Source organism: Chaetomium strumarium (genome assembly GCF_033439665.1).
Source record: "Chaetomium strumarium strain CBS 333.67 chromosome Unknown B0T15scaffold_1, whole genome shotgun sequence".
NCBI lineage: Eukaryota > Fungi > Ascomycota > Sordariomycetes > Sordariales > Chaetomiaceae > Chaetomium > Chaetomium strumarium.
In genome coordinates, this window is record NW_026944429.1 from 5482333 (window position 1) to 5499068 (window position 16736).

A 16736-nucleotide genomic window follows, 5' to 3' on the forward strand; every position below is an offset into this window, starting at 1 on the left:
TTTGATCTACCACTACCAGGTATGCATAGGCAGCTTAGATCAGGTGGTGAAGCTCGGTGCTTTTGAGGAAGATTGCAGTGCCCCAACCTCACCTTCAGTCGGTCAACCCTACAGCCACCAACTGGGCAGCATATACGGAATACCTACTCACAGAGAGGCTGCAGCCTCGGAACCTCCCTTGACTTCGCTCCGAAGCCGGAACCTTAATGGCCCCGGAGAAACGTTGCGCTGGAGCAAATCTCATGCTCGCCACAAATCAACTTCATGACAGAAAGCTTGCGATGTCTGGTCTGAGCGAATCAGCTTTCAAGTCACGACGGAGAATCTCCGATGTCTCATCGGGGAGTTGGATTCGGCAGTTTTGGGGGGCCCAGCAAGTATTGGTTGGCTACCCAGGTCGGGTATTTCAAAGTTGCATGAAATACCGACTTGCGACTTGGCGTTTCCTGCAGTCTTGCTGTCTCTGCATATCTTCAGACTTCAGGACACGTTGCCCAATAGCCCCGTGATCGTGATGTGTTGTGGAATCCCAGAGGACGGGACGCCATCTGGTTTGAGGGGAGTGCAGATGCTGTGAAGCACCTTTCCGCTCCTAGTATTGGAAGAGTCAGTTTCGATTGCAGCCAAGTGCGGCAGTGCCCGCCGTCTGAGCACATCTGACTGGACAACCATACCTATGGATATAGGGCGTAGTTCGGTGTACTCCATCAGTCCGGGCGCATTCGGTGGCGGCTCGATGACACACCACATGCAAATCAAGTGATCCCATGGGATATGTAGATTTGCTGGGCAGTTTGCTGCGCTTCGCAATCCGGCCCACGTCTCTCCTGAGTCCTCACAACAATATCATACAGTACATACCAGCCCCCATCTCCTGGGTAGCCTCTTCCACCATCTGCAGTACCTCATCGAGACCAACGTTCTGCGCATACCATGATCATGGCGGAAAGAACCAAGTCAAGCATCTCAGTGACGGTGGGGGGGAAGGATGCGAGTTGTTTATCCAAGAGCCTGCGGCAGTGGTCCGTGAAACGAGCAAAACGTCCATTTCAGGTCGCGGAGAGTTGCGGTCTGTGGAATGAGCCCTTGGCTGACGGGAGTGCTTTTTACGAGCCTCGGCCTGCCCAAGAAAAAGGGTAAGGTACTGGACGGAGAATTCCATACCTAAGGTAGGCATTTCTTCGAGGGGAACTGGCAGCCCCGCAAAATGCAGTACGATCGAGGGCGACCGGGGGCGGTGCCACCGGGGCCACCTGCGGGTTCGGTTCTAACTTCTAAGGCTGCTCTTGGGTTCTCCATGTGGGAGTGAGTGGGACACTAGCCAGTATATTGGTTCACCCCAACTATACCGTACGGTCCGTATCGTGCTGCCGTAGGTGATAATAAAAGAACAGCAGAGGGAGCACTGTCAATGTTGAGTGCAAGGACGCAGATGCGTTAGGTTGCGTTGGGGCACTTGCACGGTGCAAATAGCTTTCAACGAGGGCGGCAAGGCCTGCTCCCAACTTTCAAGATCACTCGAGATGGCTTTACTTCACTAGTACCATACTATGTACAAGTTACATACGTACAGTTCATTCATCTACCCAATATTCCTTGTCAATTTTAGACGCATCTTGTCACCTTCCCTCGACTGAACCAGACAACAGACAGGGCACTTGCAGGCAGTATCATCATATCATGCGTAGCTACCTTACCTACTTATGCGCTTTCCCGGACCTGCCTGCTACCCATGTCTGTCCATCATTCGTCGGACGACGGCAAAGAAGCCTTCTCGGCCCATGACTCGGCAGCAGCAGACGATAAGTGTACCCGTGCAACGGGACAGTGAGGAGGGAAGAACGACATGTGGCATTCATGTGGTTTTCCGCTCCCAAAAAGACAAATAAGACCGTGTCCCCCGCTTCCATAGTGTTGCGGGAGTCTTTCTCCATCCTACTTGCCACCAAGCTCCTTGTTCACTTACAAAACATCACCCGACGCAAACGACTGCGCCGCGGTCACCTTGGCTCCCAACACCCCGGGCCCGCTCCTCCCCCCCGCGGCGCAAGCACTGAGTCCCGGCCCACAGCATTGCACTTGGGTATCCTCTCTCGAAATCATCCACCAGAGCTAAGTCAGTCATATCTTCTTTCCCCTCGTCGGAGTCACTAGCCTGCTAACCGCCAGAGCGTAACGACTTAGATAGCTTCGCTTCCGATACTGTCTCCACCGTTTCCCCCCCTCACCATGGAGCCATTGACGACGAGGTCAATGAGTAACCACCAGACCCCGGAGACGACGCAGCCTCCGTGGGCAACCAACAGCGGGTCGAATCAAAGACAGGCTTCGTCTGGCTCCTACACCCTGAACCGATGGCTCAGCGAGAGCCGGCGTGAAGAGCCGTGGCGTCATACGAATCCGTGTTGGCTCACCACCGGCACTCATCCCGGGGCCACAGGACATCAGGCCAACCCTCCTGGGAACTAGGAGGTCAAAGGACGCCTTGATGGGAGAACCTGTGTTGGGCTGCTAGCTGAGGGAGGGGGTATTGTACTTAAGCTGGGACTCGAATGTTGCATGCATTTTTTTTTCTTTCCCCTCACCCCTGTTCTTTTCGAAATACATCTCTCTTGTTGCGGGTGTCTAGGTACCCATGTGGTCGTCGTTCAGCACATTTTTTCTTTTTCTTTTTGTTTTTCTTCGAGGTACCCTTTCATGTGGACATCAACTTTCATCTTTTCTTATATGGCTCATTGTCATCCAAGCTGTTCGGCTTGGCTGGACTGTCAGGTTGCGTTATTTACTCTCTATAGGTCTGCATGAGCTGGTCAGACACCTACCCCTCATGAGTACTGACCGATCGTATTGTCAATCAATAGTCGACATCTGCGTGGCTTTCTCTATCCAAACAGGCACATGTTGATTTCTCTTGGAAGTAGTATACCACTGCAGAGCATCTATCTCTAGGCGACACACGCCTGACCTGGAAATATAGTAATTGCTGCACGGCGCTATTGGACCAGCTTCTCCTCTCTGCCACCAAAACTCCACTTTTGTCTGGTATGAAAATGATTATAGATAGGTATGCTTGGACCCCCAACTACCTTTCCTCTATCGTCGAGGTGTCGACCTCTGTCCTGTTTGAAAACACTCGTCAGCATACTGCAATGTTTCTTATTTCTGCCGTCTTTTCCTTGCTGCTGATTACGGAAAGCGACCTCCTGCCCGGGAATATGACTACGACGGTGGAGGTCCATGTGTGACCCGTGATGAATGTAGCTGATGCTTTGAAGATCATCGTTGGCGGCGGCACCGCAGAGATTGTCCTCGCAACCCGCCTGAGCGAGGGGCTGACAAAGGCCAGCATCCTCTTCATTGAGAGAGGGCAAGCAGCCATCGACGAAAAAGGCATCAGCGTTCCAGGCACAAAAAGTGCGACACTGCGCGGCAGATACGACTGGAATTTCACCACGGTGCCCCAAATACATCTCAATAACCGCATCATCCTTACTCCTCGCGGCCGGGTCCTTGGCGGTACATCGGTCATTTTCTCGGATGGTTATACCGGCCTCAAGGGGTTCAGCCGCTGCGGTTGGTGTGGGTGGCCGAGTATGAGCCGGGTGAGGAGCAGGTGCAGAAGGATGAGCAGTGGAGGGACTACATCTGGAACACGACGATGACCATCTTTACTACCCGATGGACACGACTGCAATGCTGCTCAGGAAGGATGGCGGCGTGGTGGACTCCAAACAAAATTGGTGGTGTATGGGACGACGAACATGCGGGTTGTGGATGCGAGCGTCATTCCGGTTCAGACCTTAGCTCACTCGCAGACCGCCGTGTACGGCATTGAGCAGAGGGCAGCTGAGACCATCATTGCTGGCACTGCCAAGAAGAGGCTGCCCGCTAGCTCATACGAATGAGTCTGGAAAAGGGAGATATTGATGACCGCACATAGGTGAAAGAGGGGGTGGATTAGGCAGTCGCTTTCTCCTCCTTTCTCTCGTGATTTTTTTTCTAGTTAAGCCTTCCATGTCATGTCTCTTGTCCTTGCTATAGCCGACAATGGTGTGAGGCATCTGGCTTCCACGAAAATCTGCTTGCTTAGCTGACTTGGTCGGTTGAGGCGTTCTGTACAACCTATCTGAGAAGCTTACATCTAATATTGATTAGTTGAACCCCTGAATATCTTGTGAGCAGTCTCGTGGACGCTCTGTGGTACGCACCTGTTAGGAGACTCCACTAAGGGGATGAGTGAGCTCTCTTAGGCAGAAGCTGACACCTCTGAGCAGGGCATTACTCAGCCTCACAGGCCGATGCAACCTCACTCTTCTGAATGAAGAGCGGAGGACCGTCGAAGGTCAAGATATAATGAACGTACCTTGCCACTTAATCGCTGAAATGTAGACTCGCCAGGTTCACTTGGCCTTCCGGGCTTACACTCCAGCCGAACCGAATTCAAGATGAAGTCTCGAGTCCTCCCACCCATTATCTGCGCCGTAGCCACGTTACTGTGTGAAGCTGCAGGAGCATGCCTCAACAGTGGCAGTCAAGATACCATCAATCAGCTCCTGCAACAGGGCGGCCCTGATACCGTCGTCTCGCTGTGTCCGGGTGCGACCATCCCCATCACGGACTCCATCGTCTTCAACGCACCAGGGCAGGAGATATCCACCGAGGGCTACCCGACCGGTGACACCCGGGCCACCATCATCATCCAACCGGGAAGCAACGCGACAGTTGCGATCCGCGGTAACTGGCAGGACCGTGTGCGAGTACTCAATGTCCAGGTCGACGGCAACCGACCCAATGCGGGACCTCTGGGAGGCGACGCACTCCTGGAGATGGGCGGTGGCACAACCGGACAGACTGTCTCCCATTCCGTGGTGAAGAACACGCGCAGCTGGAGCTGCCTCCACCTGATAGCCTCCGGTCAGGATGACAACCCTTGCCGCAATGCGGTCATCACTTTCAACACGGTTGGACCATGCGGCACCGAGGGCGTTGATGAGACGGGCCGTGGACTATGGGCCGACGGGCTGAGCATAGAGTGCGTAGCCACGACCGTGACTGATAATACCGTGAGCCTTCCCAATCCGATGCCATCGTGGAACTTGAACTCTTATTGCGAAAATGATGACAGGTGACCGGGGCAACGGACGGCGGCATTGTCATCTTCGGCTCGCCGGGATCCTCGTTCCTGCGCAACACCATAACATCGTCCGACACGCAGCGCCAGTTCGGCGCTATCAACATGGTCGACCCCAACTACAACGGCAACTATTCGGGCGTGGTCGTGTCCGACAACGTCATCACCGGCACCGGCAACAGCTTCATCGAGCTTGGCATCGGCATGGGCAGCCAGATCTGGTCCAACCCGCACCCGCTCGACAACTTCGGCCCGACAACCGTCACAAACAACATCTTCCGCGGCAACATCGGCTTCTCCATCGTCATCAACGGCTGGGAGGACGGACTCACCGTGACAGGCAACGACGTCTCCCAGATCCACGCCCCGACCTCTGACTTCTCAGACGCCTCGTCGTGCGGCAGCCAGCAGCAAGCCGCATTCGCCGCCAACAAGCAGCTGATCGTCTACAGGCCCGGCGCCGGCACTCCGCTGACGCTGCAGCCGGACTTCTACGAGCTCCCCGCCAACGCGAGCAACTGGCTGTGCCTGGACCACCCGCTTCCGACCCAGCAATCCTTTGGGCCCGGCGCGCTGTCGGTCAATGCGCGGACGTCGACGGTGGTGCTGCTGCAGAACTTCCGCGTGCAGGTGCAGGGAGACGGGAATCTTGTGGGCTATGACACCACCGGCGGGGTGTGGACCGTCAAGTGGGCGAGCAGCAAGTACTCGAGCAACTGTGGGAGCGACGGGTCCAAGTGCGAGGTCGACTTTGGCGGGGATGGGAATCTGGTCCTGTACGATGCGCAGGGTCCGGTTTGGGATGCGGGCACGTCTGGGACGGGGAGGACGCTGGTGTTTTACAACGCCGCGCCGTGGGTGGTGGTTCTGGGAGCGGAGGGGCAGACGCTGTGGACGATTGCGGATTTGAGCTAGTTACTGTAGGTGATCGGCTGATCCGCGTTGCGAACATACCTAACCTTATTCACATAGGAATTATTCCTTGACAGACCAAGTTTTTGGTTGAAAAACACCAACCTCCGGATCATGAGGGCAGAAAGAAGTTCACGCTATGTGGATCGCCATGATCTCTTGCGACCAGTCCCTGCACGATCCTGCGAGTTTGTGCGACGATACACGGGCTTGGCGCCGAATTGGCTTGCTGAGAGCGGGGGATCAGGCATCTGGTTGGCCAATGCCCCACATCGTGCATCGAGGTGATCTGCGTCCCCTGCAAAGATAATACTACTTTACACATACATGTAGAGCAGCTTCCCTTGACTTTGATACCCCTCTCTTTTTCTGCATGTGTTTACTTTGCTCCGGCTTGAAAAGGTCGGTTTACGACATTGTCTTCCCCTGAGGTTTATGAACCAAACATTTGGTTCGGTCAGTGGGGTTCAGAACCCGCCGCAGGCGCTGGGGATGTCACTGGAACATCAGGAACATCAACCACCAGGACTAGACGTTCGGGATAGGCGGATGGGTAATCCGCAGGTGCACACAAATGGCGAAACGTGTCGTATCACGGAAGTCTCCGGTGTTGGCGGCATTGCCTTTCCTCGCTCTGCAGGAATCACGGGTTGTGCACCAGGTCAGACTCGTCCGAGCGCCAACATGCCGAAGCCTTCCACTGCCATCCCAACCCCGTCGTCGGTTTCCGATCTGGGCTTAAGTAGTAGGGCTCCTCCGAGTCCTGGTACACGTCCGGATTCACCTGTCACTACTGCCACATCCAGAGCATCATTGAGTACAGGCCGTCAAATCAGCATCTCCACCAACATGGCGTTCCTTGTGGTGCTGGCAAACTTTGCCGTCTTCACGGTATGCTTCACTCCTAGCATTGAAGTTTGAAATCGTTGAACGCAGGGATATGCTAACCACCATGAAACTCGCAGGACGCGTTCCTCTCTGGACTGGTATGTTGCCGCCAGCCGGCGGGCTCGCCCATTGGACTCTTTCGTGCTAACCACCGCCTAGATCATTCCCTTAATTCCTACCATCATCAAGAATGGGACTCGGGCACATTATTCCCATCAACAACGTACGCAAGTCTCAATGATTATCCGGGAGACAGCCGCGCTAATTGGTCTGTGATTAGTCCAGATGTGGACGTCCGCCGTGGTTTCTGCCCATGGGGGCGCCTTTGCCCTGTTCTCGCGTGAGTGCTCCCGACAATGTAGGACAGCTACCTCCTGAGCGTTGACAAGCTAATTGGAAACTCGGACAGCATTGAAGCCGCTGTTCATGCGACAGGGCCCGTCTAGCTATGCTGTGGTTCTCATCTGCCTTGCCTTCTCAGCTGCCAACTTCTCGCTCCTGCATCTTCCCTCTGACCCCTTAATAATGGTTATGGCCCGGTTCATGCAGGGGCTTTTCGCCTTCGGCATAACTGTAGCATCCTCCGGCATGATGGCAACGGCAGCGACTAGCAGTGGACAGATTTCTGGTCCCACATGGCTGACTCCGACTCTGATCCGGAATGTTGCCATGACAGCGGCGCCCTTCCTCGCTGGGTGCCTGAACGAATATTATGGCACAGATGTCGTTTTCTACTGTGGATACGCCCTCGTCATGGTCAGTGTCTCGCTGATCCTGGTGGCCGTCAAAAACATCCCCGTCAGCGAAGTCGGTATCGAGGATAATGAGCAGCCCAACCTGCAGCCGCGCGGCTACGGCACGATGCCTTCTGGGGCGGGCGGGCTCAGCAGGAGGTCATCGCGGTCGATCTCGCCGAGGACGGCACTTCCTGCGAGGGCAGGCCAGCGGGATGCTCTTGAGACCCTTCCTGCTGCCGCCTCCGGCAACGCGCGGCTTTCGGTTGCTCTATTCGGATATCTCGTCGTTGGCCTGCTTGCCTCTGCCCTCCAGAGTGTTCTTCCGCTCTTCGTCAAGCGCCACTTCAGCTGGTCGATGCTAGCCACCGGATCTATGTTCGTGCCGCTCTCTGCGCCCGCTGCGCTGGTGGGGCCACTGGCCGGTGCTTTGGCCGTTCGGGTTCCCAGGTCTACTCGTTTTCTGGCGGCAATCGGCTTCTTCGCCTGCTTACCGGCTTTCTTGTACCTCGGCGAGCTTAAAGACAACACGAAGGTTGTCCAGCATGGGTTCCTTCTGATGCTCGGCTGCCTTTCCTTAGCCGCCGGACTCTGCGGAGACCCCTTGGCTAGGGAGATCATGAATACCGCGGCGTCTTCCGGAAGCGATCGTTGGTCGGCCATAGCACAAGCCACCAGCCTTGAGAGCACTACCAATGCGTGGGGCAGCTTAGTTGGGCCTCTCTTCGCGGGCGGTGCCAGCTGGGTTTGGGGTTGGTCAACCATGAACAAATCCTTGGCAGTGGTTGCCGCTGCCGCTGGAGTTGTATCACTATTCTTTCTGCAGGGCTGGATTGGGAGCCCGTACCCAAACATTCAGTCCCGCCGCACAGAACCGACCTCTGATGAGGAGTCGGCTCCTCTTCTGGCAAACGACCGCTCTAACCGCGGCTTATACGGACGGCCGGAGACTTTCAGCAGCAGCAAGGAAGACGGCTACTACAAGCAGAGACAGACCTCGGAGGCCGCTTCTCCGCATGCCTGTGGCGCGAATGATGGGAAGAACCGCCCTCATCGCCGACACTTCAGTGTCGATAACTTCTCCGTTGCCACAACAGCGGGCCCGGGCAGTGTGGACTCTTCCACGTCTTCAGTTCGTTTCCAGGCGGCTCTGGAGACGCCGGTGCACGGAGCGCTTGGCAACGGAGCGAAACGACCGTCGATGAGCGATAGTGCTAGCAAGACCACCGCCGAGCGGCGGTACATAATGCGAGAGGCGCCACACGCTCCAGCCACCGATCCGCTCCTTGCCGCCGGCAGCCTCTACGTCATCGATGAGGAGCGCGATACTGCTGCGGGCGTCGAGAGCGAGCGGCAAAAACGGCGGGTCGTGGTCTTTCCCGAGGGGACGGCACCGCCCGAGCTGCTTGAGCGTCACCGCCACCATATCGTGGCCATCAACGCGCTGGACGGGACCGCCCAGATGGTCTCGGACAGCACCAATGACCATGCTGTGCACGTCACGGAGGAGAGAGGGAAGGAAGAGCCCGCTTTCTCAGAAGCTACATCCAGGCGGTATGTTGTTGTGGTGGTCGAGGATGAGGATTGCGACTCGGGATGAATGTGCACCCTGTGGCAACAGTTGGAGCGCGAAAAGGGGGTGGTGTGGGGCGTGCTTTTGGGTGAATGGGTTGTATGATTTGACGACAAGTTGAGACTGAGATACCCCGAAGCAGCGTGTTGCGAATTCACACAATCGTTGCCATAACAACAACTCGGGTTAGATGTCATGATGACGACCTTGCCACACACAGACGCGTCCGGTCGCTTCTTCCTGGTATTTATCCCCGCAAACTTCGCAGCAATTTTTCGCAGTTCTCGTTCTTTCTTCATCACCCACTTTGTGACTTCTCTGAAACTACTTTCTTCGTCACGCACTTGCTTCCCCCTTGTCGCGGCTTTCTAAATTCTCGCTCCCTCTCGCTTTCTCGCCGCAAAGATGTACAGAGGCATCGTGCTTGTATGCATTAACCTGCCCCCTGCTCTCATATCTCAAAGTCCGTGAAGTTAACAACATTTAGACCTATCCCAACCACCGAGCCTCCGGCTCGCAGCGAACGTCCGTCGGGACAGTTACCGGCATGGCCAATCTCTTCCCCTCCCAGCACCTCTGGCGGGTCCCGATGCTATACTCGAGCAGACGCCCGCCGACGCCACCCTCGCCGACGCCACCCTCGCCGACGCCACCCTCGCCGACGCCACCCTCGCCGACGCCACCCTCGCCGACATGGCGCGGAGAGTTCAGACGCCGTCCGACGCCCTACCCGTCGGAGTCCTCACGCACCGTCGCCGCCCTCCTCAAAGGGCGCGATAGTCCTCTGCACGACTCATCCGAAGACCTCGAACATGAGGGGGATGAGTTCGAGGAGGAGGAGGAGGAGGAGGAGCCGCTGCCGCAGTACACCCGGTACCACGTCGATGCCATGGACCTCCCGCCGCCCTACCTTCCACAGCCCGACGATGATCCGCCGCCGCCCAGCTATGGCGAGACCGTCCGAGGCGACCTCGCTGCCCTTCCCGCAGCTGCAGCCTGCACTGCCGCCGCCGCCGCCGCCGCCCGCGACAGCGAAGAGACCAGACGGTCCCTCCGACTGCCCGAGCGGCTCATCCCTTCTCCCACTCGCATCCATTCTGGTACATCTCTCCCCGCCGGCCCGCCGGCACCGTTGGAGCAACATTCGGATGAGCGGGCCAGTCGAAGACGGCAAAGGCGTCAGAGATATGGTCGGGTGATCCAAGCCTTCTTGAGCAGAGCCCTCCTTCCTCCCGTGGATGACTTGGCTTATCCTCTTGGGGTATGTGGAGGTTTTTGATTGCAGAGGAGGGAAAGCCAAGAAAAGAAGGGAAAATGCGGCACGAGATTGCTGTATGGGGCCTCGGCGTCTAGTAAGGATCAGGAGGGGGGGTTATATTGTTTTAAATCTGCACTGTATGGATTTACAGAGTTTGCATTGTTAATTTTTTTTTTTGGGGTGCATGCATTGGATAGGATGAGCATTAGACGATTAGTCAGAATGGCGTCGCCGCCGATTTCAAACGACTCTTTCTTTTTCCCGGCAGGGACTAAGTAGTCTAAGTAGTGAGTGACTGGACACTGCGGAAATCATGACATTCGATTCTCCTAGAAACTAGAACACATTGGGTATGTCAGCAATTCCGGACCTTGCAACATAAGGTAGGTACGGAAATGCCACCATAAATTACACTAAGATTACATTGAGAATATATGAGGGCTTACCACTCAAATTAAGTTATTGAGCCTACGCCTTCAGTTTCGCGATTCAACCGTCGCCCCCGGTCTTATCAACACCTTGGACTCGGTGTTCAAGCTTCCTTCGAATCTCAAACTCTCGGGCGGGCAAAGCATGAACTTGACCCCTCTGTACAGATGTTCCTTCATATTTAGGAGGCTTCTTCCTCACACCCGAGGCAATGCCCCAGATTGCAATGAAAAAGAGCATAGGTCGCGTCTCCTAGAGGCAGTGTAATACCAGGGACACAGTGGGAGTCAAGCATGTGCAAGCACAGAGGCAAGAACCCCGAGAGCCAAAAATAGGAATAATCACGATCCTGCTCCGTAGAGCAGTTTCAGAGATTAAACTGAAAAGAACAGATACTACACTTGATCTAAGCCAAAAGGCAAAGAGAGCTGAGGAAAAAAAAGAAAAGAGGTTCGAAATTGGGGGATTGAGCATTGAATTTATAGCCTTGGCTGGATGGTCTGTGCACGCCTGCAGGATTTCAGTGTCATGCAACTGTCCGTGCCACCTCACCTTATTCCAAACGCCATTCCCACACAGTCCCGCTGCAACTAGACCGACTTCCTCAGCAACGTTCCTCCATCTTTTCGAGAACCGTGAACTTATTTGACTTTCAGCTGCAGTCTGCGCATAGTCTACCAGTACCAGTGTCCAGTCTTCGACTTCGCTTCTTCAAGGGAGTCCATCTTGTCAGTACTGCTGAACCGTCTTTTCTTGGATTACAAAATTGACTCTTCACAGTTTCTCGGCCTTCCCTTGTGATTTCGGTCCTGCGGGCTCTGCCGTTCTGGCGAGCGTGACTTGGATTTCGTCTGCGAGTTCCGTCGTTTTGGCGGGCTTGCTTCTTTTCCTTTGGCCTCGGCCTGGTCGGCCATAATGTAAGTGCCCTTTACTTACCCACGGTACTAACAGGTGCAAGTTATGAAGATGTCGAAACCCGGTGATCTTCGGGGCTGCGTCTTGGCCTTTTCTAATGACAAGGACGCCTTGGCCTTCCCTATCAATGATGAGGGCCCCACCAACAAAGCGGTTCGTGTAATCGGTGGCCTGAATTTAAACGAGGTCCAGAATACCCCGACAAGCACGAGACGAAGTTCTTCTTCACTGCCGCAAGCGCTATCCGTCCTTTCGTTGGTATTCGAATACTTTTCCCGACCAGACAGAACGTCGACTGTCAGCTTCCAGGACAAGGATGGCCATCCCCTGAAAGCACACTCCATAACCATAAAGTTATAGGCTGGGACGTTCACAAGCTCTGGAAAGAAGATGTCGCCAGATGAAGTCGCGAGACTCCCTCCTCTGACCGACATCAAGCCGGACACACTGTTCGTCCTGCGATTTACGCTCAAGGACGGCGAGGTGCCGCAGGTGGAGAGTTACGGCCTTCCTACCGTCTGCGAGGTCAGAGACCAGGTCATATTCGACGGGGGCGCTGAAATCGACGGCGTCATGAGCCTTCGCGAACTCTGCCACCAGAGGAGATTCAAGGTCATCAGTGCGCACTGCGGCATGTTCCTGCCAAGCATCAACAAAAACCTCGAAGACCACTTTGGCACGATACCCCAGCGTCTCTACCCGTGCACAATCGGGTATGTTTCCCATTTTACTCTTACTCTTACTCTTCTTCTTCTTCGCCTCCGTTCTGGCAACCGATGACCATGTCCCTGGCCGTGATCGCTAACAGACGAGTAGTGTATGGGACTTCCTGGCTTACAAGGACCAGCTCGCGCGGAAAGAGTGCATCCGATCTGAACCGTACGAGACGGTGTACAAGTTCGGAAGCCACGAGGACTGTGCCATCGCCATCTCGCAGGGTGTTGTTCAGGACGCCTTCCACTTTATAAAGGACGTCCAGGAGATCAGGGAGAGCAAGGTGGAATGCGTATTCCTGACGGACCCCGATTCCGATGGCGACCCCAAGAGTACACGGTCCTCGTCTGGCACCACCTAGACGTAAGTGGCAGTTTTTTTTCTTGTCTTGTTTTCTTTTGTTCATTCTTTTTTTTCTTTTTTTTCTTTTTTTACTTTTTCTTCCTTTTTACTTTTACTTTTTCTTTTTTTTCTTTTTCCTTCTTTTTTTTTTTTTTTTGTTTTTTTTGGTTCATCATTAGCGGCCGGGGCCGGGTCCGCGAAGCAGCCCGGCCATATGCCGTCCGGGCATGTAGGGACGTGCCGAGCAACCTACACTAGCAAAACGCGCCTTTAACGGGCCCTGGGAATACCTCCGGCCACGTATATATAGTAGAGTTGGTTGCCTTTTATATCGGCTGGCACCCAACACAGATGGCCAAGTACGGCAACACTCTGAAGCGCCTACTCAAGGGAGATGCCCAGTTCGAACTAGCTTTCGAACTGCCGCCCTCTAAGAAGAGCAGGGACTTCAAAGTCTGGAAAGCCCGCCAGATCTCCGCGGAACCATGCAAGGAGACTCGCTGCGACTTTGCCATGAGGATCCGCCGTCCTCGACGCGGTGAGCGAGGGGAAAACATGCGCAACGTCGATCTCGGCTGGAAAGTGTCCGTGACGTACAGCAAGGTCAACAAGTCGTAGGGCGACTTCTACCTCACGTTCGACGATGGCAAAGATGTTGCGGAAGCCCGTGTCAACGGCGACCCTATGGGAACATCATTTGGAAGGCGACGATGCCGATAAGGCGCGCGAAAAGATGCTCGACAATCTCTGTAAGGCCGATCTGTTTGCGGGGTCGGGGTTTAGCACCTTGCTGTTCCCACCACCCCGGCCAGGTGCCCAGGGCGATAGCGTCGGGGCCATGATAGAGAAAATGGCGGCCATGGAGCCCTCCCGCAAACTTCGGCGGGTCGACTTCACGCCCGGCACAGACCAGCTCCAGGAAATCCTCATAGAGGGCATCGGCGCCGCCACGTTGGGTCGCTTCCGCCAGTACCTGGACGTCAGCCGCCTCGGCGTCATTCCTATCGTCGGGTTCGCTGGCTCAGGCAGGCCGATGCCGTCTGCACCACCCCTCACCTCGCCAGCCAGCAGCCCTATAGCCGATGGAATGGCGAACTTGCTAAATCCATTGTCCTCGACGAGGCGTGAGCCATGTACCAAGCCGACGCCCTTCTGGTCTGGGGCAGGGGGTGCCGCCCTTGTATACTGGCCGGTGACGAGAGGCAGCTGCCGCCGACGGTCATGTCACATAACGAGAAGCGACACTGTCGCTGCATCAACTTGTTCTCGAACCAGAGCAGAGTCTCGGTACTCGAGAAGCTCCGCCGGAGCAGCTGGCCGTGCTTCGTCCTTGGCGGCGGAGGAGGAGGTGGAGGAGGACGTAGTAGAGGAGGACGCGGTACAGGAGGACGTGGTGGTGGTGGTAGTGGTAGTGGTGGTGGCACACGTGGTAGTAGTCGGTGGTTGCCGTGGCCGTCGCGGCGGCGGTAACTTGAGTTGGTGATGCAGGTATTTTGCACTGCTAGTGTTTGCAAAAGGACGAAGGAAGTTCTTCACAGCTCAGATTGGAATTGGCTCCTTGCAGGTACTTGTACGGAAGGTAGTTTCTCGAATAGAATCTGCCCTCGTAGCTTAAGTACCTTAGGCATGTAGCACCAAACGTCTCGCTTCGACGTAGTGGCGCCCCATGATTACTATGAGTGATGATGAAAGTCCCATGTGCTTCTCAAACTGTACTTCGTTTTCAGATCCATCAAAGCTGCCGCCGTGTAACCATGACATTCATATCGCTCTGGATGAAGACAGCCGCGTTGAACGACTTCCACGGGTTCGTCGGATCGACCAAGGTGAAGTCGAACCGGCGAAGTAGCTGCAACCCAATCATTCAAGCACACGGTGTGTCAGCGATGTATTGAACAAGTACCGTCAACTTCTAGTAGACGGCTAATAAACGGGGACATCTCTCCATACCTCGACGTAGGTCTTGTTCAGCTCGATCTGGGCCACGGTCTTTCCCAGGCACTCCCACCGACTGCCCGAGGCAAACTCCATCATGACGGTCTGGTCCATCAGCCGGTACTTGGCCGGTGGGATATCAAGCCAGCGCTCAGGCCGGAAGATTTCGGCGTCCTCGCCGAAAGTCTCTTTGTTTCTCATGATGCTCCTGACCCGAACTAATGTCAGCAATACAGAAGAGAAAAGCTGGGGGGGAGTGCTTTATAACTCGTATGCATACCAGGGCGCCCACGCAACATTGGTTCCCGCGGGGATGTGTACGCCGCACACAACCTGGTCCTTGTCCGAGACTTTGGGTAGCACGGCCGTCGCCGGCGGCCACATCCGCAGGCCCTCGCGGATGACGGCCTGGAGATAGGGGAGGTTGCGGGCCTCGGCGTCGGTGATGGGCGAAGAGATGCGGCCTGCCCTGATTCCGTCGTCGATCTCGGCCTGCAGGCGCGTGTAGACGAGCGGGTTGGTCATGATGAACAGCAGGGTCGATCGAATCGCTGTCGCGCTGGTATCACTGCCAGCAAGGATTTGGACCACAGTCTCGCCCTCGGCTTCCTCCCTGCTCAGGCCGTGCGCGACGAACGAGCCGAGCATGTCACGCTTGACCACCGGCTTCTCGCCGTACCGTTCGGCTACGACGTCTTGGGCGAGACCCATGACACTGCCGATGCCGACCATCTCCCGGGCGTTGGGGAGGAGCCACTTGAGTCGCGGGGACTGTAGGATGCGCAGGAACCAGGGCATGAGCGCGGTGGCGAGGAGGACGGGAAGGGTCGTCTCAGTGGTCTGGATGTAGCTGAAGAGATCCGCGTCGGCTTTGAGGTACCCGAACGCCTTGCCGAACGCCAGCGACGAGATGACGTCCAGAGTAAAATACTGGACTTTGCGTGCCATGTCGACGGGTTTGAAGTCTGCCTTGGTCGACAGATACTTGGTCTCCAGGAGGGACACGAGACCGGCGACCTGCTCGTCGATGAGTTGGTGGAGGTTGTCGACGTCCTTCCCGCTGTACCCGGGCATGAGCTTCGCTCTCAGCGTCTCGTGGACGTGGTCATCCAGCGTCGAAAAGGCGTTGTCTCTGTATGGTTCAACTCGAAGCCCCCGGTACCTAGTTAGAAAAGGGTCGCTAATAAGTATAATACTACGCCTACTAAAGAACTGGTTATGATAATAGGGCTAGATCTTACCAGAAGGCGCGTTGCCAGGCCGAGCGGACTGCCCACATCCGCCGGAGCTCTGCACCGTCGCCGCACACGACCCATTTAGGCCCGACTCGTGCAATGGGACCTTGGGGATCGACGTCAGGAGAAGGGTGCGGATGCGCAGCTAGGGAAGGCTACATAATGAATGAACGTTTAGCTTACCATACTTTCCGATGGCATCATGAAGGATAAAGTTCATTCGGCCACTCAGTTGCGCGCGGATCAGCCAGATGTCGGTCCAGCCGGCCCAAAACGGGCCCGGAATGTGTCTCAGTCGGGCATATTCTTGGACATGCCGGACGATCAACCAGATCACTAGAAGAGCTGGGCCAACAAGGACGAAAAGGGCTGGTGATGTGAGGAGTGGAAACAGCATGGCGACACTCATTAGGCCGTGCTTGGAGTAGGTCATGTGTATGTGTAGTATCTTCGGCGGCACGGCAACACGCTAGAAGCTGCAAGGTAACAACCATGGTCTGACCATTTACATAGGCGGTGGTTGCACATATTTAGTGTGCGCATGAACACCTCTTGCGTAAGCCCTCGCGGACACTCTCACACACGACATGCTGCTTTGTGGCACGTCACAGCGTAGCATCCAGAGCGAGGGGGCACTCACACTACGGGCCCTACGGCTTATTAGTGTATG

The 16736-nt window shown here is 55.5% G+C and overlaps 7 protein-coding genes across 7 annotated transcripts; 6 read left to right on the top strand and 1 right to left on the bottom strand.

The window, feature by feature from the left end:
• The first annotated feature begins 2448 nt into the window (after nt 1-2448).
• Nucleotides 2449-2987, top strand: B0T15DRAFT_59572 (uncharacterized protein). The gene has a single exon (XM_062871111.1). The coding sequence runs from the start codon at nt 2636-2638 to the stop codon at nt 2903-2905; it is 270 nt and encodes an 89-aa protein (XP_062726814.1). The 5' UTR covers nt 2449-2635; the 3' UTR covers nt 2906-2987.
• Nucleotides 2988-3251: 264 nt separating this feature from the next.
• On the top strand, nt 3252-6046 carry B0T15DRAFT_489665 (uncharacterized protein; the record flags this gene model as incomplete). Its single annotated transcript, XM_062866617.1, has 3 exons — nt 3252-3573; nt 4510-5063; nt 5126-6046. 3 exons carry the CDS (start codon nt 3252-3254, stop codon nt 6044-6046), a joined length of 1797 nt encoding a protein of 598 aa, XP_062726815.1.
• An 846-nt stretch (nt 6047-6892) lies between these two features.
• Nucleotides 6893-9265, top strand: B0T15DRAFT_389363 (major facilitator superfamily domain-containing protein; the record flags this gene model as incomplete). Its single annotated transcript, XM_062864486.1, has 5 exons — nt 6893-6934; nt 7009-7029; nt 7091-7154; nt 7212-7271; nt 7341-9265. The coding sequence occupies 5 exons, from the start codon at nt 6893-6895 to the stop codon at nt 9263-9265; spliced, it is 2112 nt and encodes a 703-aa protein (XP_062726816.1).
• A 163-nt stretch (nt 9266-9428) lies between these two features.
• Nucleotides 9429-11017, top strand: B0T15DRAFT_59578 (uncharacterized protein). Its single transcript, XM_062871112.1, has 3 exons — nt 9429-9664; nt 9726-10879; nt 10956-11017. The coding sequence occupies exons 1-2, from the start codon at nt 9644-9646 to the stop codon at nt 10515-10517; spliced, it is 813 nt and encodes a 270-aa protein (XP_062726817.1). The 5' UTR covers nt 9429-9643; the 3' UTR covers nt 10518-10879; nt 10956-11017.
• A 731-nt stretch (nt 11018-11748) lies between these two features.
• On the top strand, nt 11749-13514 carry B0T15DRAFT_548164 (uncharacterized protein; the record flags this gene model as incomplete). The annotated part of the gene is made up of 4 exons (XM_062870189.1): nt 11749-12553; nt 12657-12886; nt 13076-13125; nt 13248-13514. Exons 1-4 carry the CDS (start codon nt 12231-12233, stop codon nt 13512-13514), a joined length of 870 nt encoding a protein of 289 aa, XP_062726818.1. The 5' UTR covers nt 11749-12230.
• Nucleotides 13047-14414, top strand: B0T15DRAFT_520218 (uncharacterized protein). The gene has a single exon (XM_062868483.1). It carries the CDS (start codon nt 13540-13542, stop codon nt 14377-14379), a length of 840 nt encoding a protein of 279 aa, XP_062726819.1. The 5' UTR covers nt 13047-13539; the 3' UTR covers nt 14380-14414.
• On the bottom strand, nt 14415-16592 carry B0T15DRAFT_520219 (cytochrome P450 86A1). Its single transcript, XM_062868484.1, has 5 exons — nt 16250-16592; nt 16073-16172; nt 15112-15993; nt 14847-15039; nt 14415-14745 (listed from the first exon to the last, which is right to left on the bottom strand). The coding sequence occupies exons 1-5, from the start codon at nt 16497-16499 to the stop codon at nt 14629-14631; spliced, it is 1542 nt and encodes a 513-aa protein (XP_062726820.1). The 5' UTR covers nt 16500-16592; the 3' UTR covers nt 14415-14628.
• Between the last annotated feature and the right edge of the window lie 144 nt (nt 16593-16736).

Excerpts from the sequence above, each read along its gene's own strand:
- B0T15DRAFT_520218 (XM_062868483.1), top strand. The coding sequence starts at position 13,540 with ATGGCAAAGATGTTGCGGAAGCCCGTGTCAACGGCGACCCTATGGGAA.
- B0T15DRAFT_59572 (XM_062871111.1), top strand. The coding sequence starts at position 2,636 with ATGTGGTCGTCGTTCAGCACATTTTTTCTTTTTCTTTTTGTTTTTCTT.
- B0T15DRAFT_520219 (XM_062868484.1), bottom strand. The coding sequence starts at position 16,499 with ATGACCTACTCCAAGCACGGCCTAATGAGTGTCGCCATGCTGTTTCCA. Across the intron at positions 16,173-16,249 it reads TGATGCCATCGGAAAGTATG|GTCCCATTGCACGAGTCGGG; the intron begins GTAAGCTAAACG and ends TCGATCCCCAAG. Across the intron at positions 14,746-14,846 it reads TGAACAAGACCTACGTCGAG|CTACTTCGCCGGTTCGACTT; the intron begins GTATGGAGAGAT and ends ATTGGGTTGCAG.
- B0T15DRAFT_59578 (XM_062871112.1), top strand. The coding sequence starts at position 9,644 with ATGTACAGAGGCATCGTGCTT. Across the intron at positions 9,665-9,725 it reads TGTACAGAGGCATCGTGCTT|ACCTATCCCAACCACCGAGC; the intron begins GTATGCATTAAC and ends AACAACATTTAG.